General features: G+C 65.7%; 4 protein-coding genes across 7 annotated transcripts in view; 1 reads left to right on the top strand and 3 right to left on the bottom strand.

The window, feature by feature from the left end:
- The window catches only part of TMEM106C (transmembrane protein 106C), a 159,788-nt gene that overhangs the window by 36,658 nt on the left and 99,250 nt on the right, over positions 1 to 23,880 (bottom strand). The gene's annotated exons all lie outside the window — the stretch shown is intronic.
- MYG1 (MYG1 exonuclease) lies at positions 1,924 to 4,485 on the top strand. The gene is made up of 7 exons (XM_050334259.1): positions 1,924 to 2,126; positions 2,488 to 2,600; positions 2,674 to 2,833; positions 3,061 to 3,210; positions 3,329 to 3,451; positions 3,716 to 3,897; positions 3,988 to 4,485. The coding sequence occupies exons 1-7, from the start codon at positions 1,929 to 1,931 to the stop codon at positions 4,166 to 4,168; spliced, it is 1,107 nt and encodes a 368-aa protein (XP_050190216.1). The 5' UTR covers positions 1,924 to 1,928; the 3' UTR covers positions 4,169 to 4,485.
- On the bottom strand, positions 5,786 to 11,940 carry AAAS (aladin WD repeat nucleoporin). Of its 4 annotated transcripts, none has more exons than XM_050334240.1 (17): positions 11,909 to 11,940; positions 11,551 to 11,680; positions 10,964 to 11,091; positions 10,807 to 10,862; positions 10,577 to 10,668; positions 10,251 to 10,297; positions 9,693 to 9,791; positions 8,851 to 8,994; positions 8,605 to 8,725; positions 8,240 to 8,364; positions 8,076 to 8,136; positions 7,378 to 7,468; positions 6,975 to 7,068; positions 6,765 to 6,832; positions 6,564 to 6,648; positions 6,159 to 6,243; positions 5,786 to 6,052 (listed from the first exon to the last, which is right to left on the bottom strand). In XM_050334240.1, exons 2-17 carry the CDS (start codon positions 11,671 to 11,673, stop codon positions 5,918 to 5,920), a joined length of 1,554 nt encoding a protein of 517 aa, XP_050190197.1. In that variant the 5' UTR covers positions 11,674 to 11,680; positions 11,909 to 11,940; the 3' UTR covers positions 5,786 to 5,917. The 4 variants fall into 4 exon arrangements, with proteins under 4 accessions (XP_050190197.1, XP_050190198.1, XP_050190196.1 ...); XM_050334241.1 differs by lacking the exon at positions 11,909 to 11,940 and adding an exon at positions 11,874 to 11,898; XM_050334239.1 differs by lacking the exon at positions 11,909 to 11,940 and adding an exon at positions 11,857 to 11,897.
- Positions 15,514 to 16,511, bottom strand: SP7 (Sp7 transcription factor). The gene is given in 3 exon segments (XM_050334261.1): positions 15,514 to 15,570; positions 15,572 to 16,055; positions 16,057 to 16,511. Coding segments are annotated over 3 exon segments (996 nt in total).

The following is a 23,880-nucleotide window of genomic DNA, read 5'->3' as shown; positions in this document are numbered from 1 at the left end:
AGGAGCAGCTCTCTCTGCTGTCTGTGGGAGCTGATTTATCCCTTGATGGATGTTTTGAGGCTGGGCTGCCTCAAATCTCTTCTTTTTTTTTTTTTTTCCACCTGGACAGTGGGGCTGTTGGGAAGGAGAAGCACTTTGGGGTGGTTTTGGACTCGGGGCACCGCTGACCATCGTCTGCTCCCACCCTAAATCCCTCAGCACTCGCCCCCTGCCCACTTCCAAAGGGAGAGGCCGATGGGATTGAACACCTCGAGTCCCAAACAGGAGGGGCCGTGTCCCCACGGGTGACCAGCTCAGACACATCCCCCAGGATGGGGGAACAACCCCTGGGATGGGGAACGACCCCCAGGATGGGGGAACGACCCCTGGGATGGGAGAACGACCCCAGGGATGGGAACGACCTCCAGGGATGAGGGAATAACCCCTCTGGATGGGGGAACGACCCCCAGGATGTGGAGGTGACCTCGGTCCCAGCTCGGCTTCCTCCCCCTGCCGTGTTCCGTGTCCTGCTGGAAGCAGCCCTGGAGGCAGCTCCGTGCCACTGTCCCGACACGGGACCGGTGGAGCGAACCCCGGGAAGGGGGATTTGGGATTTGGGAACTCCGGGAAGAGGCGTCACAGCCCCCCCCACCCCCCCGGGCCGTGCACAGTGTCCAAAGAGGCTGCTGCTCCAATAAACTCCTGCTTGGGAAAATCAACACAGCCCCGGGCTGGCGTGGGGGCTGCGTGGCTGTCTGTCCATCTGCCTGTCCATCCCAGTGTGTCCTGTGTGTCCATCCGTCCCCGTGTGCCCCTGTCCCTGTGTCCCCATCCCTCTGTTCCTGTCCCTGTGTCCCTATGTCCCTCTCCCCGCGTCCCTGTGTTCCTGTCTGTGAGAAATATCTGCTTGTAATAAAAGCTTTTCATTTATTTCTTACACTGTCCCTACCCTGTCCCCGTCCCAGTGTCCCTGTCCCAGTGTCCCTGTCCCTGTGTCCCTGTCCCAGTGTCCCTGTGTCCCTGTCCCCGTCCCTGTGTCCCTGTCCCAGTGTCCCTGTCCCCGTGTCCCCGTCCCTGCCCTGTCCCAGTGTCCCCGTCCCTGTGTCCCTGTCCCAGTGTCCCTGTCCCCGTGTCCCCATCCCCGTGTCCCCGTCCCTCTGTCCCTGTCCCTGTCCCCGTGTCCCCGTCCCTGCCCTGTCCCCGTGTCCCCATCCCTGTGTCCCTGTCCCTGTCCCAATGTCCCTGTCCCTGTGTCCCTGCCCTGTCCCCATGTCCGTGTCCCTGTGTCCCTGTCCCTGTGTCCGTGTCCCTGTCCCTGTATCCCCGTCCCCGTGTGTCCCTGTCCCTGTCCCTGTATCCCCGTCCCCGTGTCCCTGTGTCCCTGTCCCAGTGTCCCTGTCCCTGCCCTGTCCCCGTGTCCATGTCCCTCTGTCCCCCCGTCCCTGTGTCCCTGTGTCCCTGTCCCTGTGTCCCTGCCCTGTCCGCGTGTCCGTGTCCCTGTGTCCCTGTCCCTGTGTCCCTGTCCCTGTATCCCCGTCCCTGTGTCCCCGTGTCCCTGTCCCAGTCTCCCTGTCCCTGTGTCCCTGCCCTGTCCGCGTGTCCGTGTCCCCGTGTCCCCGTCCCTGTGTCCCTGTGTCCCTGTATCCCCGTCCCCGTGTCCCCTCGGTTATATCCCCCATTCGGCCGCCAGGGGGCGCTCCCTCCACGAACCCCCGCGTTGGCCCCGCCCATCGTGACGTCAGGTGTGGGTGGTGTGCCCGTGACCCGCTGCGCACGGGGCGATGGGGCTGGAAATGGGGGCGTGGCCACAGAGGCGCGGGAAAGGCCGAGATGGGGCGTGGTCTGATGTGTGAGTGGGCGTGGTCGGGGGCGTGGCCATGCGAGGCCCCTTCCGCGCCCTCCGCCTCATGGCGAGCACGGCGGGGACCGGGATGGGGACGGGGACCGGGATGGGGACGGGGACCGGGATCGGGGGCTCCGGAGGCTCCTCCATGGCCGCCACCGGGACGGGGGGCTCCGTCTCCACCGCGGCCGGGCAGAAGCGGCCGCGGCCCGAGCCCGCCCCGCTCATCGGCACCCACGACGGCACCTTCCACTGCGACGAGGTGCTCGCGTGTTTCCTGCTGCGGCTCCTGCCCCGCTACCGGGTACGGCCCCGGCGCTCCGTGCGGCGGCACCGGCACCCTCCCCTCCCTGGGGTTCCCTTGTTACCTCACTCGGGGCTCCCGCTCCCACCGGCGGCCACCACCGGGTCTCCCGGACCCGCGTGGGGGTCCTTGGGACCTACCCAGGGGTCCTTTGTCACCTGGGGGGTCACCCTGAAGCTCTCGGGGTCCCCGGTCCCACCCTGATCGCCCTGAAGCTCTCGAGATCCCCGGTCCCACCGCGATCACCCCGAAGCTCCCAGCCCCTCCTCGGCGTCCCCCAGTCCCCGGGGGCAGCTCCCGGGGGTCCCCGGTGCTCCGGGGTGGGGGGGAACCCCTCACACTCCACGTGTCCCCCCGGCAGGACGCGGAGGTGGTGCGGACGCGGGACCCCCAGCGCCTGGCCCGGTGCGACGTGGTGGTGGACGTGGGGGGCGAGTACGACCCCGAGCGGCACCGCTACGACCACCACCAGAGGTGAGACCGCCCCCCCTCCCCGGCCCTACCTGCTCCCCGGGGGTCCCTGGGGCTGACCCCGGGGACCCTGCAGGTCCTTCGCAGAGTCCATGAGGAGCCTCCGGCCCGACAAGCCCTGGAGCACGAAGCTGAGCAGCGCCGGGCTGGTTTATTGTCACTTCGGCTCCCAGATCCTGGCGGAGCTCCTGGGGCAGCCGGAGGACGGGCCCGTGGTCAGGGCGCTCTACGATAAGGTACGGAGGGCTCTGACCACCCCCCTTAGTGCCACAGCTCTGCCCAGAGCTGCTCTGTTTGGGGAGAGGGTCACCCCACACGAGATCCCCAGAAAGAGGGGACCAGTTTGTGGCAGCTCCTGGGGTGTGTGGTTGGGCCCTGCTGTGCCCCCCACAGGTGCTGGCCCCGTTATCCCCCCACTCCTGCTTTCCCCACCCATCTTCCCCCACTGTCCCCCCCTCCCCAGCTCTACGAGAACTTCGTGGAGGAGATCGACGCCATCGACAACGGGATCGCGCAGGCGGAGGGGGAGCCCCGCTACGCCCTCACCACCACCCTGAGCGCCCGCGTGGGGCACCTGAACCCCCGCTGGAACGACCCCGACCAGGACACCGAGGTGGGCGCGGGCACCGCGGCCCCCTGGGGACAGCCAGGATGGGGACATTGGCTCGGGGACACCCGGGATGGGGACGCCCAGCTCGGGGGACCCCCCTGACTCCCCGTTGTGCCCCCAGGCGGGGTTCAGGCGGGCGATGGAGCTGGTGGGGGGCGAGTTCATGGACCGGCTCGACTTCTACCACCGGGCCTGGCTGCCGGCGCGGGCGCTGGTGGAAGAGGCCGTTCGGCGCCGCTTCGAGGTACCACCCACCCTCCTGGGGGGAAAGGGAGGGGTCTGAAAGTGGTGGAGGTGCTTTTGGGGTGTGGGGAGGCCAAATGGCCTCGGTGTGAACCTCCCTGCATGGCCCTGCAGCCCCCACTGTGCCCACCCTTCTCCCCACCACAGCCACACTCCCCTACACGTGTGGGGGTCTCTGAGCCCCAGGGGGTGAAGCCGAGCCCCAGGGCCATGTGGGGGCTCTGGGGACGGTCCCCCAGAGTGCCCGTGGTGTCCCCCTTCCCAGGTGGACTCGAGTGGGCAGGTGCTGGAGCTGCCCCAGGGCGGCTGCCCCTGGAAGGAGCACCTTTTCCAGCTGGAGAAGGAGCTGGCTCTGCCCAAGCCTCTCCAGCTCGTGCTGTTCCCGGACCGGGGCGGGCAGTGGCGGGTCCAGAGCGTCCCCACAGGACCCCACACCTTCCAGAGCCGGTGAGACCCCTCCCCTCGTGCTGTGCACCCCCACTCTGCCCCCCGTGCCCCCTGCCAGGTTGTCACCCGCTGTCCCCCGTGTGCCCCCAGGCTCCCCCTGCCCGAGGCGTGGCGGGGGCTGCGGGACGAGGCCCTGTCCCAGCTCTCCGGCATCCCCGGCTGCGTCTTCGTCCACGCCAGCGGCTTCATCGGCGGCAACCGGAGCCGGGAGGGGGCCCTGGAGATGGCACGGCGGGCACTGCGGCACGAGGGGGGCACACAGAGCGGGTGAACCCCCCCCCCACCACCCCTCCCATCGAGGTCACCCCAAAAAGAGACCCCCCAGGCCCAGCACGGGGGGATCCAGGGATGGCAAGGACTGGTCCTGGAACGGGATCGCAGCGAGATGCCCCGAGGGACCTGCTGGGGTGGGGGGCAGCCCCCCCTGGGGTGGCAGTGTGCCCACCCACCTTCTCCCAGCGCTGGAGGGGCACCAGCCCAGTCAGAGACTTGCTGAGGGCTCCATTTCTCTGGAGTTTGCCCCCATTCCTGTGTAACACCCCCACACACCCTGTTCCGAGGGTTTTTCAAGCACTCAGTAAAAACCAGTGTGTGTGCCCAGCAGATGCCCTGTTGGGGGTCCCGTGGTGGGGAGGGGGTGGGCAGGGCTGGGGGTTGCTGTGAGGTGGGTACAACCATAGGAACCAGTGCCCGCCCCCATCCCACGTGTCAGCAGCGCTGTGGGGTGGCACAGAGCCCCCCTTCCCATGCCACCCATCCACCCGTGCCACCCCGCCCTCCTCCCCAGGGCGATGCCGGCGGTCTGGCTGCTCCTGCTGGCACTGGGGCTCCCGGGGGGCTGCCGGTGCCCGGGGGGGCCCCCCCACAACGAGACGCTGAGCGGGGCCGGGGGCGCGGCGGGGCCCGACGTGGCGGTGCTGGTGGCCGTGGGGGGGTGGCTGGGGGGGCTCCTGCTCTACGTGGGCCGGTTCGTGCGGAGGAGCCGGGCGGAGACGCGGCTGCACCTGGAATACCTGCGGGCCCTGGCCCGAGGAGGCCCCCCCGGGCACCGGGAGGAGGAGGAGGAGGAGGAGGAGCCGCTCAGCACCTTCCTGGGAGGCAGCACCAGCAGCAAAGCGGGCAGAGCCGAGGGGTGAAGCCCCCCTGGTGCTGCCCCAGCGGTTGTGGTGGGTTCATTTCCCCCCCCGGGTTTTTCCCCCCCTGGATCCCCCTCCCCACGGAGGGGCTGGGTGTGGGTGGGGGCTCCCTGTCCCACCTCGGGATTTTGAGGAGCATTTTGGGGGTCCTGGAGGGGGTGGGAGGGTGGGCACGGACCCTGCACTCTCCCTGTTATCCCTCTTATTGCAGTGTAATCCTGAGGATTAACCATATGTAATCCTGGGATTTACCCACGCTGCCTCCTCTCCCATTAATCCCTTCTCTGGGCAGGGGGGGGTCCATCTGCTCCCCCCCCCATCCTTTGGTGCTGGGGTGGGGGGGCTCACGTGGGCTGGCACGAGCACCCCATGCCCCTCCAGCCCTGCTCACGACCCCACTGGGCTCAGGTTTGGGGTTTTATGGAACCCACAGGGGTTTCAGATCACTTTGGAGGGCTCTGCCCACCCACAAGGTGAGGCCTGAGGGGCTGTGTGTGCAGGCAAGGACCCCTGAGCCCCCCTTGCCCTCACCTTTCCCCAAAACGCAGCTCTTTAACCCCAAAACAGCAGCCCTAGCCCTGTGGGCTCAGCCCAACGGGCTTCAGCACAGGCAAGTTCTGCAAGTTGACCCTGAGCTCTCTCTTGACCCCAAAAAGCAGCTCTGGAGCACCCCCAGACCCACGGAACTTCCAGAACTCACCCCGTGAACACCTTCCAGCCCCCTCAGGGCGAGGAAAGAGGAGGAGAGGGGGGAAAAGAACCACCTTTATTCGATGCAGACTCTGGGAGACCCCCTCTGCCCCCCCCAGGGGTTGAAGGCACCCGAGAGGAAGATGAGGCTGCCCAGGGAGGAAGAGGAGCCACCCAGGCCCTCTGGGCTGTGGTCACAGCTCCGAGAAGAGGGGCTGCTCCCTCACACTGGCCACGACGGGGACGGGGCTGCGGTGGGGGCTGGCGAGGGGCACGCGGGCGCTGACGAAGAAGAAGGGGATGTGGCTGATCTTCCCCGAGGACCAGCACTGGAAGGGAAGAGCACACACGGACAGGGGATGAGGGTCCAAGATCCCTGACATCCTCCCACGCTGTCTCAGCCCACACAGCACCACAGGAGGGGAGCAGACTCACCACGGTCAGGAGGGCTCCTCGTGGGAAGCAGGGGTGGAAGGCGATGATCTGGGGCCGGGCACCGTGCTCGCCCTGCACGAACCCGCTGTGGGGGGCAGGAAGAACCACAGTTATGGCACAGCCACAGAAACACCACGCTGCCAGGGGCCAGTGGAGAGATTCGGGACCTGATCAGGTGCACTGGGCAAGGACAGCCCGAAGCCAAGGGGTTTGAGGTGGGTAAAAGACAAAACACGATGGATTTGGAGGTGAAACGGCGAGAGGCCCCGAAGCAGTGCGGGATGGGGTCTCCCCACGATGATAGGGGCAGCTCTTCCCCACCACACCCACCTGGGGGGGGTTAATGGTGCTCAACAAACCCAAACCCACCCCAAACCTGCTGCCAGGAACCCACCCACGACTCACCAGGGCAGGAGCTCGAACACGGGGCTGTTGCGGGTGCGGAACACGGCGATGTTCTCCGTCTGGCTGCCCGCAGAGTCGGGGTGTCCTGCGGGAGGGAGAGGGGCAGGGAGGCTTTCCCTGCTCCAGGGACACAGGGACAGGCCCCTCGGTGCTCCCTCCCCCTTTTCCTTGCTGGAAGTGGGATTTTCAGGCGGGACTCACCTCTGATGATCACTGCGAGCCTCTCTCCCGTGGGGTCCCACACCATGGAATGGACCTCTCCTCCAATCCTGGAAGTGGCACGAGCAGCAGGGAAGCCCCCAGGATCAGAGGGGCACAGATCCCCTCAGCACCCCCCCCAGGGTGTGTCCAGCATCCAAGGGAAGCAGGGTCCCCCTGTGCCCCCAACCCCAGGTGCCACGTTAGACCCACCTCTCGTCCCCGTAGATCGTCTCGAAGGTGGTCTCGGACAGGTCTGCCACGATGGAGGCTGTTTTGGAGCCCCCCACCTGCCCCTGCATGTCCCCTGAAGGGAACACTCCGTAAATCCCACTGAATTCCCTGGATTTCCCATCATTTACCCATTTCTCAGAGCAACGTGCTGCTGGCATCCCCATGTCTGGGATGGAGGGCAGGGGACACCAACCCCACCCAGGACACCCCCTGCAAATCCCCACACGACTGAGAGGCAACAGGAGGGGGGATAAACCCACAACCCTGGGGATTCCGTGCTCTGGGAGACATCAAAGACACCCCCCTGCACATCCCAGCTCCCTCAGCCAGAAGTGAGGGCCCCACCCCAGCCCTTGGGAAGCTCCAGCCCGGGCGGACTCACCCCGGTACTCGGAGAAGGACAAGGAGTAGATGACGGACTCCCCCAGCACCGTGAAGAGCAGCCGGCTGCCGTCTGGGCTCCAGCACCCCGTCTGTGGCACAGGGAAGGTTTGCAGGGAGACTCCAGTGGGTCCAGGCACAGCTCAGACCCCTCCCCTGGCCAGGGATCTTTTGGAGCCAGCTGGGAACGGGGGATTTTTGGGTAAAACCCACCCCAGCGTGTCCCCGAGGGCCTTGGAGGTGATGTTTGCACCCCAAATCCTGGGGTCAGTTTGGGGCTACAAGACACTGAGGGGCTGGGGTGTGTCCAGAAGTGGGAGTGGAGCTGGGGAAGGGGCTGGAGAACTTGTGAGGAGCAGCTGGGGAGGCTCAGCCTGGAGAGAAGGGTGCTCAGGGAGGACCTTCTCGCTCTCCACAACTCCTGTGGAGCCAGGGAGGGATCAGGCTCTGCTCCCAGGGAACAGGGGATGAGACAAGAGGAAACAGCCTCAAGATGCACCAGGGGAGGTTCAGGTTGGATATGGGGAAAATTTCCAGGGCTGTCCAGCCCTGCCACAGCTGCCCAGGGCAGGGTGGGAGTCCCCCAGCCCTGGAGAGATTTAGAAGCCCTGTGGATGTGACACTTGGGGACGTGAGACTCAACGGTCTCAGAGGGCTTTTCCAGCCTAAATGACTCCTTGGCTGAGGAACCCATCCCACCTGGCAGCGTCCTCTGATAGTGGGCCACCGCTCACATGTCCACATCTGAGCCTCCCACACCCTGCAGGAGACAGAGCAGGGCACTCAGGATCCAGATCTGCTCAGTTTTGGGGCAGAAAGGAGGGCGAGGGCTGCGAGGGGAGCTGGGCAGGGACAGAGCTCACCGGAACACGGCCGAGGGGGTGGCTGCCAGCACCTTGCTGCCATCGGGTGACCACGCCAAGTAGGTGACACCGCCGCCCCCAAACCACTGCAGCTGGACACAGTTCTCAGTGGGCACGTCCCACACCTGGAGGAGGGGACAGGGAAGGCAAATGGTGGCGCTGGATGAGCGCTGGGGGGGAAGTTGTTTGGATTGGGGCGACACAGAATGATTCTTTCGGGCCCAGTTCTAATTCAGAGCTGCCTGACCCACCCTCTGTGGGAACAGCACCCGTGCCCAGCCCAGCTGGATCCCTGGGTGACCCTCTGGGGGTGCCCGTGGTCCCCACATCCCCCCAGCAGGCACAGCCAGCTCAGGGCTCCTCACCAGCATGGCCGTGTCGACCGGTGACGCCGAGAGCAGCCGCTCCCCGCTGGGTGCCCAGGCCAGGCTGGTGACAGGGCTGTGCCCCGGGTAGGACAGAACCTGGGCACAGCCTGATGACGGTCTGGAAGGGAGAGAGAAAACCCCCAGGAAGGGTTGGGACAGGCCGGCAGGACTGGCACCCGCCTGGCTTTATCCCAAAGCCAACCCCAAAGGGGGGGTCCTGATGGCAGGGCAGGGGGTTGTCACCTGGTGGAGAGGGAGGTGGGGTCCAGGTGCCACACCAGGACACAGCTCTGGCAGGCCACGGCCAGGATGGAGGCACAGAGGGGCTTCCAGGCCATGGAGGCCACGTTCCTCTGCAGGCGATGCTTCAGCGAGGGCACGGTGGCACTGCCGGGGAAGGGGACACATGTGACAAGGGCAAAAACGGGGCACCAAGAGCGTGGGCCGTGTCCCAGCGTCCTCTGCCAGCTCTGAGCACAGTGCAGGGGGAAAGCAGAGCGGGAAAGGGGGATCTGTGCCCTGCTGTGCCCTGCTTCCCGGGGTGGGGAGTGTGAGAGGGGACAGGAATTCCCAGCCAGGTGACACCGGAGTGAGCCAGAGCACACCTGGTGCAATTGGCCTGAGCTGCCCCCAGCCCAGCCCCGGGGCAGGAGAGGGCCCGGGCTGGCCAGAAATCCCAGCTGGGAGAGGGGGTTGGAGCAGGGCAGCGCGGAGGGGGCCGCAGGACCAGCCGGCACAGTCTTCTCCTGAGGAGGGATTGGCATTCCCTGGGGGAGCAGGGAGACCTGGGGGAGAGAGGAGACTCAACGACGCTCCACACACTGCTCTGCCTGTGCCCCCTTGGGCTGTGGGACCCTCCCCTCCCCATCACTGGGCTGTGGGAATCCCCAGGATGCCCCCAGAGCTACGGAGCAGGGAGGGAAAGGAAAGCCAAGGCTTCAGTGGGGATCCAGGAAGAGCAGTGGGAAAGGAGCAAGGGGAGGGCTAAGCCCAGGTGGGTAGGAAGGCTGAGGGCACTTGGCTTGTGGCAGCAGGACCAGGGCACCCCCAATCCCGGGAGTAGGCAGCGGCAGCTCCAGCCCCACCTGCTGGAGTTGTAGACCCGGATGGAATCGTCCAGGAGCGCCACAGCAAACTTGTTGGTGTGGGGGTGCCAGGCGAAGGCCCGCACGGGGCACCCGGCCCTGCAGGGAGGCACAGGGCAGGGTCAGGCTCCAAGCAGAGGTGCTGGCACCACCCCAGCACCCACCCCCAGGGCTGGCAAAGGCCCTTCCCAGAGTCCCCAGTGAAATAAAAACTCCCTTTTCACTGCTGGATGGGAACGTTTTCTTTGAGAAACCTCCCCCCATTCCTGGCAGTTGTTCCCAGGGCTCTGCCGAGGGGCTGGTTCCCACGGTCTAGGGTGGATTGGGGAGGGATTTTGCAGTCTCTGATCTCATGTAACCCCAATTTCAGCACATCAGGGGCTTTGCCTCTCTCTGACCAGCAGACACAAACCAGGGCAGTCAGAGCCAACGGGAAATATTTGCCCTTAACGTGCCCACCCAAACGAGGGCAATTCTGTCCTTGTACCCCACCCCTCTCCCAGCTCCAAGGAGGTCACAGACCCCAGGGAAGGCGGCTTTGGGACACACAGGACTCACCAGTCCACGGCCTGGGAGAAGGCTGCAATCATGTCCTCACTGGTCAGCTGCAGGGGAGAGCAGAACAATGAGCTGGCAGCGAGGACCCCCAGTGCCCACCCCTCTCTTTCCTCTTCCCTCACTCGGATTTTGGCCCCTCTTGGAGCGCTCTGGGCCCTGGTAAGGCGTTAGGGCAGCATTCCCCTCCCTTGGGTGGAGGAAGGAGCAGCGTTTGGAGCCGGGCGTTGCCGGGAGGAGCATTTTGGTGGGTTTCCAGCAGGGAAGGGACCACCCACCAGCCCACCCAGCCTCCCCCAGCCCCAGGGATGGGGCCTGGAAGGACTCACGGAGAGGTGTGGGAACAGGGATCCGTGGAGCGAGGAGAGCCAGCGGCACACGGCCAGCGCGTGGCTCGAGCCCGTCCTCAGCCATCGCAGCCCTGGAGGGAGGGGGGAAAACACCCTCAGCTGCCCCCACCTGCACCACAGGAGGCATGGGCAGGGGCAGCACGATGGCAACAGAGGGATCTGAGAGCCAGAGATCCCCGGGGAGATCTCCAGGAGCAGCCACGACTCACCCTCCTCCTCGGCGCTGGCCAACTCCCTGAGCACCCCGCAGAGCCCCGCGTCGCGCCTGCGGCCACAGCGAGATCAGCCCCTTCAGCACCCCCTCAGAGGGGCATAGCTGGCACTCTGGGGGCACTTTTGGCAGGGGGTGCGGGGGCACGGACTCACCAGGCACTGAGGCAGCGCTTCCAGGGGGACTCGCGGTGGTGGATGAAGGGCGGGCGGGCGCTGGGCTCCTGCCGCCCGTGGGCCTTGAGGGGCTCCTTGGGCAGGCTGAGCACGGGCAGGTCGGGCACCTGCGGGGCCCCCGCAGCACCCGTGAGCTCACAGCACCCCTGAGACCACCAGGGACATCCTGGGGGGGCAAGGAGACACCCCCCAGCACAAGGGGCCGGAGCTCCAGCCACAGCTGAGGGGGACAAATGTGTCACCCCCACAAAGGCTGGAGGGGGGCTGGCACAGCTCTGGGAGGCAGGGGGGCTCAGCTGGCTCTGGGGGGGCTCAGCTGGCTCTGGGGAGGAGGAGAGGGGCACTCTGGGGGTCTCAGGTGGCTCTGGGGAGGAGGAGAGGGGCATTCTGGGGTCTCAGTTGGCTCTGGGGAGGAGGAGAGGGGCACTCTGGGGGTCTCAGCTGGCTCTGGGGAGGAGGAGGGGGGCACTCTGGGGGTCTCAGCTGGCTCTGGGGAGGAGGAGAGGGCATTCTGGGGGTCTCAGCTGGCTCTGGGGAGGAGGAGAGGGGCACTCTGGGGGTCTCACCTGGCTCTGGAAGGACAGCGGGAGCTGCTCGCTGAGGCGGCCGCAGACCAGGGCGTTGTTGAGCTCGTACAGGGTGACATCCCCGGGCGGGGGCGGCGGCGGGAACAGCCCCAGCGTGCACATGGTGGGCCTGGGAGATGGAGGAGGGGGTTAGAGGAGGGGTGTGTGAGAGCTGCAGCCCCTGGAACGCGCCGGCTCCAGCCCCGCAGCCCCTCACCCACTCACCCACCCAGAGGCACGGCGCTCCCCACTCACATCCCCCGGGGTCCCTCGTGTTCCCCCTCTCCCCCTCACAGCCCCCCGTACCCCTCAGGCTCCCTCACCGCCCCCCGGGCCCGCCATGTTTGTTCCCCCTCACCCTTTTCCCGGTTCCCGCCCTCAGGTCCCAGGGGTGTGTGTGGGGGGGGGAATTAAAGGGGCATCGGGCCCGGGATGGAAAAGCGCACAAGCGGCACGGCGGGGTGGGCGCCCCCATCCCCGATTCACCTCCTCGTTGGCGGAGAGATTCGTGGTATCCCCTGCAGAGACACCCCCACCCCACCCCTCTCCGGTGAATTAGGGGCTCTTCGGCCGTAGCGTGGGCTGATAAAATATGGGTCCACCTTTACAGTCGTTGCCCCTTTAAGGGAGGCGGAGCCCCCTCTCCCGGGGCGGGGCAGCGGCGCGCGCGGCCCGAGGGTCACGTGGGGCCCGAGCGGGGCTTGGGGGGGCACCGGGACCGGGACCCCCCCCCCGGGAGATCCCCCCGGCCCTGACCCCCCTGTCCCTTTGGGGGTCTTTATGTCCTGAACACACACACACACACACACCCGAGAGACCCCCCGGTCCTGAACATCCCCTGTGCTCGGGGGTCTCTATGTCCTGAACACACACACACACACACCCCGGGGTACCCCCCGGTCCTGAACATCCCCTGTGCCTTTGGGGGTCTCTATGTCCTGAACACACACACACACACACCCCGGTCCTGAACCCCCCTGTGTTTGGGGGTCTCTATGTCCTGAACACACCCCAGGAGACCCCCCGGTCCTGAACATCCCCTGTCCCTTTGGGGGTCTCTATGTCCTGCACACACCCCACACACACCGGGAGACCCCCCGGTCCTGAACATCCCCTGTCCCTTTGGGGGTCTCTGTGTCCTGAACACACACCCTCCTACGGGACCCCGGGGGTACCCCCCGGTCCTGAACCCCCCTGTCCCTTTGGGGGTCTCTATGTCCTGAACACACACACACACACCCCCCGGTCCTGAACCCCCTGTCCTTCGGGGATCTCCGTGTCCTGCACACACACCCCACACACACGGGACGGACCCCCGGTCCTGAACCCCCTTGTCCTTCGGGGGTCTCCGTGTCCTGCACACACACCCCACACACACGGGACCCCCGGGGTACCCCCCGTCCTGAACCCCCTGCCCTTCGGGGGACCCTTGAGCACCCCTAGTCCTGAACCCCCTGTCTCGAGGTCTCCGTGTCCTGCACACACCCCCTCCCACGGGACCCCCGCGCACCCCCGCGCCTTGCGGGGGTCTTCGTGTCCTGCACCCCCTGAGTACCCCCCTGTCCTGCACGCCCGGGCAACCCCGGCTCCTGCGACCCCTCCCCGCGCACCCCCGTGCCCTGCACCCTCCTCGGGGTCCCTGTGCCCCGCACCCCCCTTCGGGGGTCTTCATGTCCTGCAACCCCTCCCCGGCGTGCCGTGGGTGTCCATGCCCCACCACCACCCCACCCACCTCCCGTGGGTGCCCGTGTGCCCCTCCCGTGGGTGCCGAGCTCCCCGTGCCGCCGGCCTTGGTCCCCCTCCTCCCAGCCCCTCTCCCGTGTGGGGGCTCCCGCTTTATTCTGTTTATCTCCGTGTTTTCCTTAGCGGCCGCAAGAGTTATTTTAATTTTCTCAGGATATTAAATAAAGGCACGGGGTTGGGTTTTGGGGTTGGGGGAGGGGGGCTGCGGCGAGGCCCCACATTCCTCACCCGTTACGGAGCGAGCGGGGTTCGATAGGAGACGACGATTTGGATGGCGCCGACATCAGAGCCACCGCAGGGGCTGGCGTGGCCCCGCGGCGTCCCTCGGACCCCCCCAAATCCACCCTGATGGGGCAGCGAGACAGGAAAAAAAAAAAGCTGGTGGTGCCGCCGAAGCGGGGCCGGGGTGTCCCAGGTGGGTTTGTTTGTTTTTTTGGGGAGTGTAGGGGTCGTTGGATGGGGTTGGGCTCTGTGGTTTGGGAGGCTCCGGGCGGTCGAGCCCTCGGTGGCCGCCGGGCCGGGGTTTGGCACGGGGAGGTGGCTGGTTGCCCTCGCTGGCACCGGCCCACCCACGGCGAGAGGCAGCGGGGGTGGTGTGGGGTTTTTTTTTTTGGGGGGGGGGGGGAACCCCGAGAAGAGCAAGCCTGTGTCGGTGGGGGGCTGACTTGGGGGACTGTAAGGAGAGGTGGTCCCTGCCACCCCAAATCCCCTAAGGAGCCACCCTGGGGGACAGCTGTGTGCGGTGGCACCGGGCTCTGCCCACCCCGCTGATGCTGCCGTGCCTCAGTTTCCCCATCCTGCGTGGGGGGGGACAGCGTGTCCCCCTTTCCCTGGGGACACCCGGGGCCTGGCCAGCTCTGCCGAGCCGTGGCCACCGTGACTCACCCGTGGCTGGCACACGTGGCCGTGGCCCGGCCACGCTGGCACAGGGACCTGCTGCCGTCCCTGTCCCCGCGTGTCCCCCCCGGGGGCAGTGGGTGCCAGTGGCTTCCCCCCACACACACACTTTGTGCTGGCACAAGAGCCCGTTTCCACCTCCTTTTTGCCTTTTTTTCCGTGGCTTTGGGGGATTTTTTTTTTCTTTTTTATTTTTCAGGAAAAGCCCCAAACCAGGGCTGGGCGCATCAAAGGGCTGGCGGGGGCCCAGGGCACGGGGAGGGGGAGGAGTGGGGTCCCCGCCAGCCCACAGCGCCCAAAATTGGGGTGTCTTTGGTAGCACGTGGCCCTGCCACGTGCCCCAGCGATGCCACGTGGCCCCTGTGGCCATGGGGAAACTGAGGCACGAGGCTGAGCCAGGCGGTGGGTGGAGAAGCCCCAACAGGTCCCCAAAAGGAGCTTGGGGATGTCCCTGAGGATGGGGACAGACTGGGGGACATGGGGACAGAGGGAGGTGGGTCCTGGGGACACGCAGCCATAGGGACAGGGGGACACGGGGCCGTGGGGACCACAGGACACTGGGACTGGGGTCCTGGAATGGGGAGAGAGATGGGAATGGGACCATGGAGACCCAAGGCCATGAAAACTCAGGGACACAAGGACAGGGGACCACAGGGATGGAGGGACAGACCAGCTTGTCCCCAACCCCACTCCTGTCACCCCCAGGAGAGAGGGGGACACGGTGACCCCGAGCAGGGCCATGTCCCTCTCCCCCGTGCCTCAGTTTCCCTGTGAACCTCAACGGAGTGCGGGAAGGAGCTGAGCCCATCCCTGTGATGAAGCCGCCCGGCCTCAGCCCCGCAGCCACAGAAGGGGGTGAGGGCCTAGCTCCACTCTCAATCCCTTTATTGCTGTTTTTTGAGGGGGGTGGGGGAGCAGCCAGCTAAAAAAGAGGGGGGGCCACGTTACATTAGCACCGACAAACCGGGTGTGCTAATGAGGCTGGGGAGGGGCAAACCCTGTCCCTGAGTGCGGGGCACGAGGCGGCCGGTGGGAGCTTCGGGGGGGATGGGGGCGAGAAGGTTTGGGAGGGGAAGAGGAAGAGAAAGAAGGAGAGGTCTCACTTTGACACCCCCCTCCTCCCAGTGAGCCCCAGACGCTCGCAGAGCCCCCATAATTTAAGACATAAATTAGAATGGCTAACGAGGAGCTGGGAGGAATTGGGGGGGTGGGAGGGGGTGATTTGGGGAGAAGTTGGGGAGGGGGTGGGCAGCACCCGTAATAAATATCCCCAGCGGCGTGGAGGAGGAAGAGGTGGATGAGGATGGATGGAGGCTGAAAGGCTCAAATCTCCAACAAACTCCCGGCTTCGGGACTCCCGGCGTCTTTCCCGGGCGAGGCGGGCGGCTGGCGGGGGACGCGGCCGGGGCGGGGGCTGCTCGGCGCCGGGGGGCTGCTTGGGGGGGCCGGGGTCCGCGTGGGTCTTCTGGTGCTTGCTGAGGTGGTCGCTGCGGGTGAAGCGTTTGCTGCAGAGCAGGCAGGTGAACTTCTTCTCCCGCGTGTGGGTCCGGACGTGGCGCTCCAGCTCGTCGGAGCGGGTGAAGCGCTTGCCGCAGAAGAGCCAGTTGCAGACGAAGGGCCTCTCGCCCGTGTGCCAGCGCAGGTGAGCCTTCAGGTGCGAGGCTTTGCCGTACACCTTGCCGCAGCCCGGGATGTGGCAGCTGTGCACCGGCTTCCTGCGGGCTCCCCCCGGCCCCCCCAGCCGCTCCAGCTCCTGGCAGTTGGGACAATCGCACGCCGGGCGGCCCCCTAAGGAGCCGCCGCGGGGACCCTTGGGCGCCTCGCCCGGGTTGGGTTTGGGGGCTGGGGGAGCGGCGGCGGGGGTTGCTGTAAGGCGGGGGGTTCAGAGCCCCGAAGTCGGAGCCGTAGGTGGGCAGCGGGGGGCTGAGGGTGGGCTGGCCCTGCAGCGAGCCCTGCAGCCCCTCGGCGCCCGCGGGCCCCCCCAGCCAGCCCCCGTTGGGGTGCACGTCCCACCAGGAAGGGGCTGCCGGCCCCGAGCCCCCCGGCAGCCCCCCGCCGATGCCGCCCTTGTACCAGGAGCCGTAGGGATGCGGCATCTCCAGCGAGGGGTAGACCCCCGGCAGGCAGTCGCCAGGGGGGTGTCCCTTGGCCGTCACCACCACGGGGGCCCCCAGCACCTCCTGGGCGCCGGAGGGGGCCGGGAAGGGGTGGCCGAAGGGGCCGTAGTCGGGGCCGTAGGGGCCGGGGGAGGCCTGGGGGCTGGCGGAGGGCGAGAGCAGCCCCGGGGCGCTGGGGAAGGCGGCGGCGTAGGAGTCACCCATGGGGGCGGCGCTGGGAGCACCCCGAGGTGTTGGGGGGGCGGCGCTGGGAGCACCCCGAGGCGTGTGTGGGGTGATGTCAGCGGGGGCTCGCGGCCATGGTGCTCAGCAGCCTGTGGGAGAAGGAGAGGGGGTGTTAAGGGTGCTGGGGGGGCACCGTGTTCCAGGGGGTGGCCAGTCCCGGGGGGCACCCAGTGCGACGGGGCATGTGGTGCAAGGGGACGCCCAGCACTGGGGGCACCAGTATTGGGGCAGCACCCACCCCCCAGCCACTCCCCACCCCTGATGCTCCCCCTCCCCTTTGCCTCAGTTTCCCCCCACAGAGCTGAGGCCACCCCATGTTCCCCCAAGCCCAGCCCAGCGTCACCCTCACAGGGGCTTCTCCAGGGGCTGATGGAGGGGTTGTGCTGCTGGCTGGGCCCCCTCCCCACCACCACACTGGTCCCCCTGCCCCCAATCTCGGCTCCTTCTGCCTTTATGGCCTTTTAATCGAATTACTCTGCGGCCTCCCCCCCTCCCCAGGCGACTTCCTCTGCTTTTATACCCGTCATGGCTTTCAGCTGCGCCCTCACCCCCATCACCCCAAGGTTTCCCTTTAATTTCTTTTTCTTTTTTTTCTTTTTAATAATTTATCCCTTCATCCACTTCGTGGCTTTTCCAGCTTTTTTTCTTTGCTTTTTTTTTTTTTTAGGGTGTCTCCCCCCTCCACACACCCCCCTTTTCCTTTTACTGTGGGTTTTGCGCCTATTTTTACGCCGGCCCCGGGCCGCGGCCGCAAGCGCGCTCCCGGTTTTCCAAGGATAACAAGGGCCAGGCCTGTGCCCCGGGAACGCTGCCCTGCCGCGAGAGCCGAGGTAATTAAAACCAGGGCGAGCGGCAAACGGAGGCGCACGCTTAAAATAGTGTCAAACTCCCATAAATCAGCTCCGCTTGCGCCGGGAAAATTAGGAGCAGGGAAGGAGCCCCGGGAGCTGCGGGCTGAGAACGGCACAAACTCGCTGCAGGAGTGGCTGCTGCACGAGGTGACAGCTTGGTGGCTCCTGCTCTGTCAGGGACCTTGAGCCCTCCTCTGTCCCCTTCCTGGGAGGGAGAGGTTCAGCCCTCTCTCCGGGGGTCCACAGTCCTAAATTCCCAATCTCTTATCCCCAGTCCCCAGTGTCCAGTTCTTATTCCCCAATTCCAGTTCCCCAATCCCTTGTCCCTGATCCCCAGTGTCCAGTTCTTATTCCCCAACTCCAGTTCCCCAATCCCTCGTCCCTAATCCCCAGTGTCCAGTTGTTGGTCCCCAGTCCCTTGTCCTGATCCCCAGTGTCCAGTTCTCAGTCCCCAATTCCAGTTCCCCAATCCCCCGTCCCTGATCCCCAGTGTCCAGTTCTCAGTCCCCAATCCCTTGTCCCTGATCCCCAGTGTCCAGTTCTTATTCCCCAATTCCAGTTCCCCAATCCCTTGTCCCTGATCCCCAATGTCCAGTTCTTATTCCCCAATTCCAGTTCCCCAATCCCTTGTCCTGATCCCCAGTGTCCAGTTCTTATTCCCCAATTCCAGTTCCCCAATCCCTTGTCCTGATCCCCAGTGTCCAGTTCTTATTCCCCAATTCCAGTTCCCCAATCCCTTGTCCTGATCCCCAGTGTCCAGTTCTTGGTCCCCAATTCCAGCTCCCCAACCCCTGTCACCTCATCTCCAGCTCTCTGTCCCCCAAATCCCCAGGTTCTTGTCCCCAAACCCCAACCCTGGTCCCCTGAATCCAGGGACACCCCTAATCCTGGACCTCCTGCTCGGGGTGGACTCGTCCCCAGTGAGGGGACAGTTTGGGGTGAAGGTGGCACTCGGCACCATCCCCCTGTCCCCTCCCTGGGGTCAGCAGGGTGCAGACCCTGCTGGGGCAGGGGACACACATGTCCCCTGGAATGGGGACAGTGGGGGGGATGCTCAGGCCCCACACAGGTCCCAGTCTTTGGGGAGGTCCCATACCCCGAGGGTCTCTCCCATCCTGGAGAAGGTTCTCCATCCCATGGGTCCCATATCACAGGATCCCTGTCCTTGGGGGGCAATCCCCCATCCTGAAGAGTCCCTGTCCCCAGGGGGGATCCCCCATCTCAAAGGGTCCCTGTACCCACAGGAGGATCTCCCATCCCAAAGGGTCCCTGTCCCCAGGGGGGATCCCCCATCTCAAGGAGTCCCTGTCCCCAGGGGGGATCTCCCATCCCAAAGGGTCCCTGTCCTCGAGGGGGATAATCCCCCATCCCAAAGGGGGATCTCCCACCCCGTGGTCTGCTATCCTGGGGTCTCTGTCCCAGGGACAATGTCCATCATCCCAAAGGGTCCTGGTCCCAGGGGAGGATGTTCCCCCATCCCAAAAGGTCTTGGGAAAGGGTGTTCCTCCATCCCAAAGGGTCTCGGGGGAGGGTGTTCCCCCATCCCAAAGGGTCCCGGTCCCTGGGCTCCTTACCGCGCTCCGGGCTCCCGTGGTCCAGGGGTGCCGGGGTGGGTCCCTCCGGCGGGGATGCCGGTGCCGGTGTCCCGCCGTGCCGGGTGTCCCGGGATGCCGGGGCTCGGTGCGGAGGGAGGGAGGGAGGGAGGGAGGGAGGGAAGGAGGGAGGGAGCACCGCGGCCGCCGCCCGCCCCGCTGTGCCGCTGCGGGCTGGGGCTGGGCCGGGCCGGGACCGGGGCCGGGAGCGGGAGCCCGGCCCCGAACCGCCCCCAGCGCGGGAGGAGGGTGGGCCGGGGGAAGGGGGGCAGGGGAAGAGGAAAAGGAAAAGGGAAAGGAAAAGAGGAAGGAAAAGAAGGGGAAAAAAAAAAAAAAAGAGAAGGAGTCCGAGCGAAAAGGAACAAGGAGTTGAAAAAGAGGGGATGGAATTAGGGAGGGGAAAAAACAAAAAAAAGAATAAGAGAAAGAAAAGAGGAGAGGAAGAAAGGAGACGAGAGGGAAAGGAAAGGTGGGAAGGAAATTAAAAGGGAAAGGTAAAAGGGGGAGGAAAATAGAAGAAAAACATATAAGGAAATGGAAGAAAGATAAAAGAAGGAGGCAAAGAAAAAGTTGTGGAGAGAGGAAGATGAGGAGGCTGAAGGAGAGAGAGGGGGCTGTGGGGAAGAGGGAAGGAGAGAGCCGGGAGGAGGAAGGAAGGAAAGGAGAGAAAAGGAAAGGGAAGAGAAAGAAATTAAGGGGAGAAGAAGAACTAAAGGGAGGGAAAGAAGAGGGGGGAGAAGGATAGACAGCAGGAAAAGGAGAAGGGGATGGGAACAGGAAAAGTGCTGGAAAGGAGGGAAGGAGAAAATAAAAAGAAGGAAGAGATGAATGGGGAGGGTAAAGGGCAGAAAGGCACAAAGGGGAAAGGGAGAGCTGGGGCACCCCAGGGCTCTCACCCCAAAAGGTGCCAGTAAGATGGTGCAGGGATGGGGATGGGAGGGACATGGGATGGAGTAAGGGATGGATAGGATAGGAACAGAGCAGGGATGGGAACCAAGTAGGGATGGAGACAGAACCAAGGATGGACTTGGAGATGCCAGGGATGGGAATGGAGCAAAGATAGGGGTAGAACTGGACCCAGGATGGGAATGGGACTAGGTTTGGAGATGGCATTACGGATAGACCAGGAATGGGGAGAGGAGGGGGCCAGGAATGGGGATGAGAGGGGCCTGCTTTGGAACTGGACATACCAGGAATGGGGCCAGGAGTCAGGGATGGGCTGAGGATGGAGCAGGGATGGGGCTGCGGGACCAGGGATGGGGGTCAGAGAGTGGGGATGGGGCAAGGGGGGACAGAGATGGGAACAAGGACAGGGTACATGTGCCAGAAGCAGGACTGGAGATGGGGCCATGAGTGGCCCTGCATATGGGGCTGGGAACTCCCTCGTGCCTCAGTTTCCTCCTCCACAGAGGGATCATTCCAACTACTCTTTTTCCGCCCCATCTTCTGTTTTTCCCTACTTTTTCTTTTCCTTTTTTTTTTTTTTCTCCCTTTTTTCTCCCCGTTTCTTTTCCCTTTTTTTTTGTTCCGTTTCCCTCTCTCCCTGTTTTCCCCCCGCCGTGGCCGGTCAGGAGCCAGCGGGGCCCTTTCCCAGCCCTGACTCAGGGCTTTCCGCTCCGGAGCCGCCGCCGGCGCCGCGGCCGCCGCCGAAGGCCACAACCACCGGCCCCCCCCTCGGCCCCCCCCTCTCTGGGGCTTCCACTACCCACAAACTGGGAGCAAACTGGGACGGCCGAGCCATCCCTGCTCTTCCTCAGCCAGCAGCTTGCTTTGGGGGAGACACACCTCCCACGGTTTTTGGGGGGCACACCATGAGGTTGTCTGTTTTTTTATGGGGGGGATGACTCCCACCAGCCCCAAACGCGAGGCTTCGATTCACCAAAGTGGGGGGGTCGGGATTTACCCCAACGCCTGGCCCCCAGATGGGGGATGTGGATTGGGGTGGGGGCCTCCCAAGGCTTTGGGGTGGCAGGGACCCCCCTTGTGTCCCCCGGTCCCCCGGGACCCTTCAAAGCCGGGCGGCCTCGCGGTGGGGGGGGGGGATGGTGGCGGCGGGGGTTGATTACAGGGCGGCGCCGGGCTCGGCCGCCCACGGCCCCGCGGCCGCGCCGAGCCCCCGCAATTACCCGGTATTTATACCCCGGCCGGACGCCGGGTCCCCGCGGGGGCGGGGGGACACGGTGTGTGTGTGTGGGGGGGGGGTTCGGCTTCGCTCCGTCCGCTGACCCCCGGCAGCCCCCCGAACCATTTGCCCGTCCTCTCCCTCCTTTCTCCATGCCTTCTTCCCATCTCCCCTCCTTTTGAGTGATTTTACCCCCAGTTTTCACCCCTGGCTCAGGGTCCGACGTGAGTTTGAGGGGTCTCAGCCCCACCATGACACGAGTTTGGGGGGAGGGGGTGTGTCTCAGCAGGACGGAGGTTGCAGAGCTGGACATGTCCCTGTCCCCATCCCAGTCCCCAGGGCCAGGGGACACCCCCACGCAGTGCAGGGGGCGCGGCAGCCCCCCCTTAACCCCTCCGTGGTGACCACAGTGGCTGGGCCGGGGGCACTGCGACCCCTCACGGGAGGGGGTGGGCAGAAGCAGCCCCGAATCACTTCTATGTGTGCACAGGGGGCACTGGGAGCGCTGGGAATGGGCACTGGGAGCGCTGGGAATGGGCACTGGCGGCACTGGGAGTGGGGAGCGCTGGGAATGGGCACTGGGGGCACTGGGAGTGGGGAGCGCTGGGAATGGGCACTGGGAGCACTGGGACTGGGGTCAGGCAGGCACTGGGATCGTGATTCCCTGCCCGCACAGCGCAGTGCCCTCCTCCCCTACTGTCCCCAAGCCCCCCCAATCTACCCCCACCCCCAATCTGCTGCCAACCGGGACCACCGGGGGGGGCGGCCCTCCTGTTTCCCCCCACTCCCTGTGGTGGCCCCCGTGTCCCCCCGTCCCTCTCTGTGTGTGTGTGTGTGTCCCCCGCCCTCTCCGGCCCCCGGATGTTTCCCTTGCGGTCGGAGGCCCCAAAATAGCGCAGCCCCCGCGCTGGGTGCGCCGGCCACCAGCGCCCACGGGCCCCGCGGGACGGGGGGGCCTGGGGGGAGGCTCCGAGAGGGCTCGGAGAGGGGCTGAGCACTCCCCCCAAACGCTACTGGACAGGGGACACCCGAGTGTTTAGGCCCCCTAATTTCAGCCTCCCCACGGTGGGGGATGGAGGGTCCGGGGGACTTGGGTGTGGGGGCACAGGAGGAGAATAAGGGGGACATGGCGGGGGGCCATGAGGACACAGGGGACACATGGGGGGACACGTGGGGACACATGGGGTGAGTTTGGTTACAGGGGAGATTGGGGGCCCCATGGGACCCTGGGGAGGCAGGGGGACCCATGGGATCATAAGGCACCCATGGAGACATGGGGGAGATTGGGGGGACACGGGAGGGGGGGACTCACAGGCACCAGGAACACCTGGAGGGGACACGGGGATATGGGGGGACCTGTGGGGACAGAGAGAGGGACCAAAATAGACAAGGGAGAGCCCGGGGTGGGGTGGGGGGTCCCCGCACACGGGGAAGCCGGGGTGGGGAGGTGGGGGTGCCGGGGCTGAGCTGTGCCCACGCCCGTGGTGTTTCCTCCCACCCTCTAATTATCCCGGGAATTATCCCTGGAAATAACTGCGGGGGCCACGGGGGAGACGGGACAGGATGGGGGGAGGAACACGGGCACGACCTGGGAGGGGGAGCAAGGACGGACCCCCGGGATGGACAGACAGACCTTGGGACGGCCGGACAGACCCCGGGGGACAAGATGGACCCGGGGTGGGGGGACAGGGGTGGACCCTGAGGGGGCGAGCAGGGGGATAGGAGTGCACTCGGGGGACAGGGGTGGACCCCAGCACCACGAGGGACCCCAAGTCCGCCCCCCGTCCGTCTGTCCCCCATCTGCGGTGCCCCCAGCCCCCGCCGTGTGCCCCCTGCCATGTGGCTCCCATTGCTCTGCGGTGCAGAAGCCACATCAAAGCGGTGGCAGCGGCAGCCGCGGGGTGGCACTGGGGGCCTGACCCCCTCCCTCCAGCTGTCAAAGGACCTCCCAGGTTGCCAAAGGACCCCCAAACTGCCACGGTGCCCTGTGTCCCCCTAAGTTGCCAACGGACCCCCCCATGGCAATCTGGGGCACCTCGACGTCCTCCCAATCCCTGTGCCCCCCTCCCCAAACTGCAAGGGAGCCCCCCCAGGATGTCCTGTGACCCCCTCAAGCTTTCAGAGAGCCCCCAGCACTGAGACACTCCCTATGACGTACTAAGACCCCCCAAGCTGTCAGTGATCGTCCCCCGGCTCTGAGCCCCCAAACTGCCCTGGGTACCCCTCCAGCTGCCCGAGCCCGTGTTGCCTTGGGGCCCCCTCGGCTCTCCCCAGGCCCTGTGACCCCCCTGCCCGTCCCTGTCCCCGGGCCGGGCCGCTGCAGCTCGCGCCGCGCTGCATTTCTGCGGTTCCCAACCCAAAATTGCTGGGAGTCGCCCGGCGTCGCCCTGATTCCTCCGCGGCCGCGACCTGCGGGGGCCGGGGGACGCTCAGGGAGGAGGGACCCGGTGCGAGGGCAGGGTGGGCACCCCAGGCTGCACCCGCTGCCCCCTCGACTTGCCCCAGTGCCCCTTTCCCCATCCCAGTGCCCCGTTCCCCCCAAACTGGTCCCATTGCCTCCTTTCCCCATCCCAGTGCCCCGTTCCCCCAGACGGGTCCCAGTGCCCCCTTTCCCCATCCCAGTGCCCCGTTCCCCCCAAACTGGTCCCAGTGCCCCCTTTCCCCATTCCAGTGTCCCCGTTCCCCCAAACTGGTCCCAGTGTCCCCTTTCCCCATCCCAGTGCCCCCGTTCCCCCAGACTGGTCCCAGTGCCCCCTTTCCCCATCCCAGTGCCCCCGTTCCCC

The sequence above is a fragment of the Myiozetetes cayanensis genome, unplaced genomic scaffold, assembly GCF_022539395.1.
Source record: "Myiozetetes cayanensis isolate MyiCay16 unplaced genomic scaffold, myiCay2020 scf51, whole genome shotgun sequence".
Taxonomy (NCBI): Eukaryota; Metazoa; Chordata; class Aves; order Passeriformes; family Tyrannidae; genus Myiozetetes; species Myiozetetes cayanensis.
The sequence above is the reverse complement of the archived record's forward strand: the minus strand, read 5'-3'. Positions and strand labels throughout refer to the sequence as shown.

Coding starts and splice junctions, on each gene's coding strand:
- AAAS (XM_050334242.1), bottom strand. CDS start 11,673: ATGTGCACGCTGGGGCTGTTCCCGCCGCCGCCCCCGCCCGGGGATGTC. Junction 10,669..10,806: donor GGCCAGCGCCGAGGAGGAGG/GTGAGTCGTGGC, acceptor CCCTCCCTCCAG/GGCTGCGATGGCTGAGGACG. Junction 8,137..8,239: donor ACCCCCTCGGCCGTGTTCCG/GTGAGCTCTGTC, acceptor TGTCTCCTGCAG/GGTGTGGGAGGCTCAGATGT.
- MYG1 (XM_050334259.1), top strand. CDS start 1,929: ATGGGGACGGGGACCGGGATCGGGGGCTCCGGAGGCTCCTCCATGGCC. Junction 3,452..3,715: donor CCGTTCGGCGCCGCTTCGAG/GTACCACCCACC, acceptor CCCCCTTCCCAG/GTGGACTCGAGTGGGCAGGT. Junction 3,898..3,987: donor CCCCACACCTTCCAGAGCCG/GTGAGACCCCTC, acceptor GTGTGCCCCCAG/GCTCCCCCTGCCCGAGGCGT.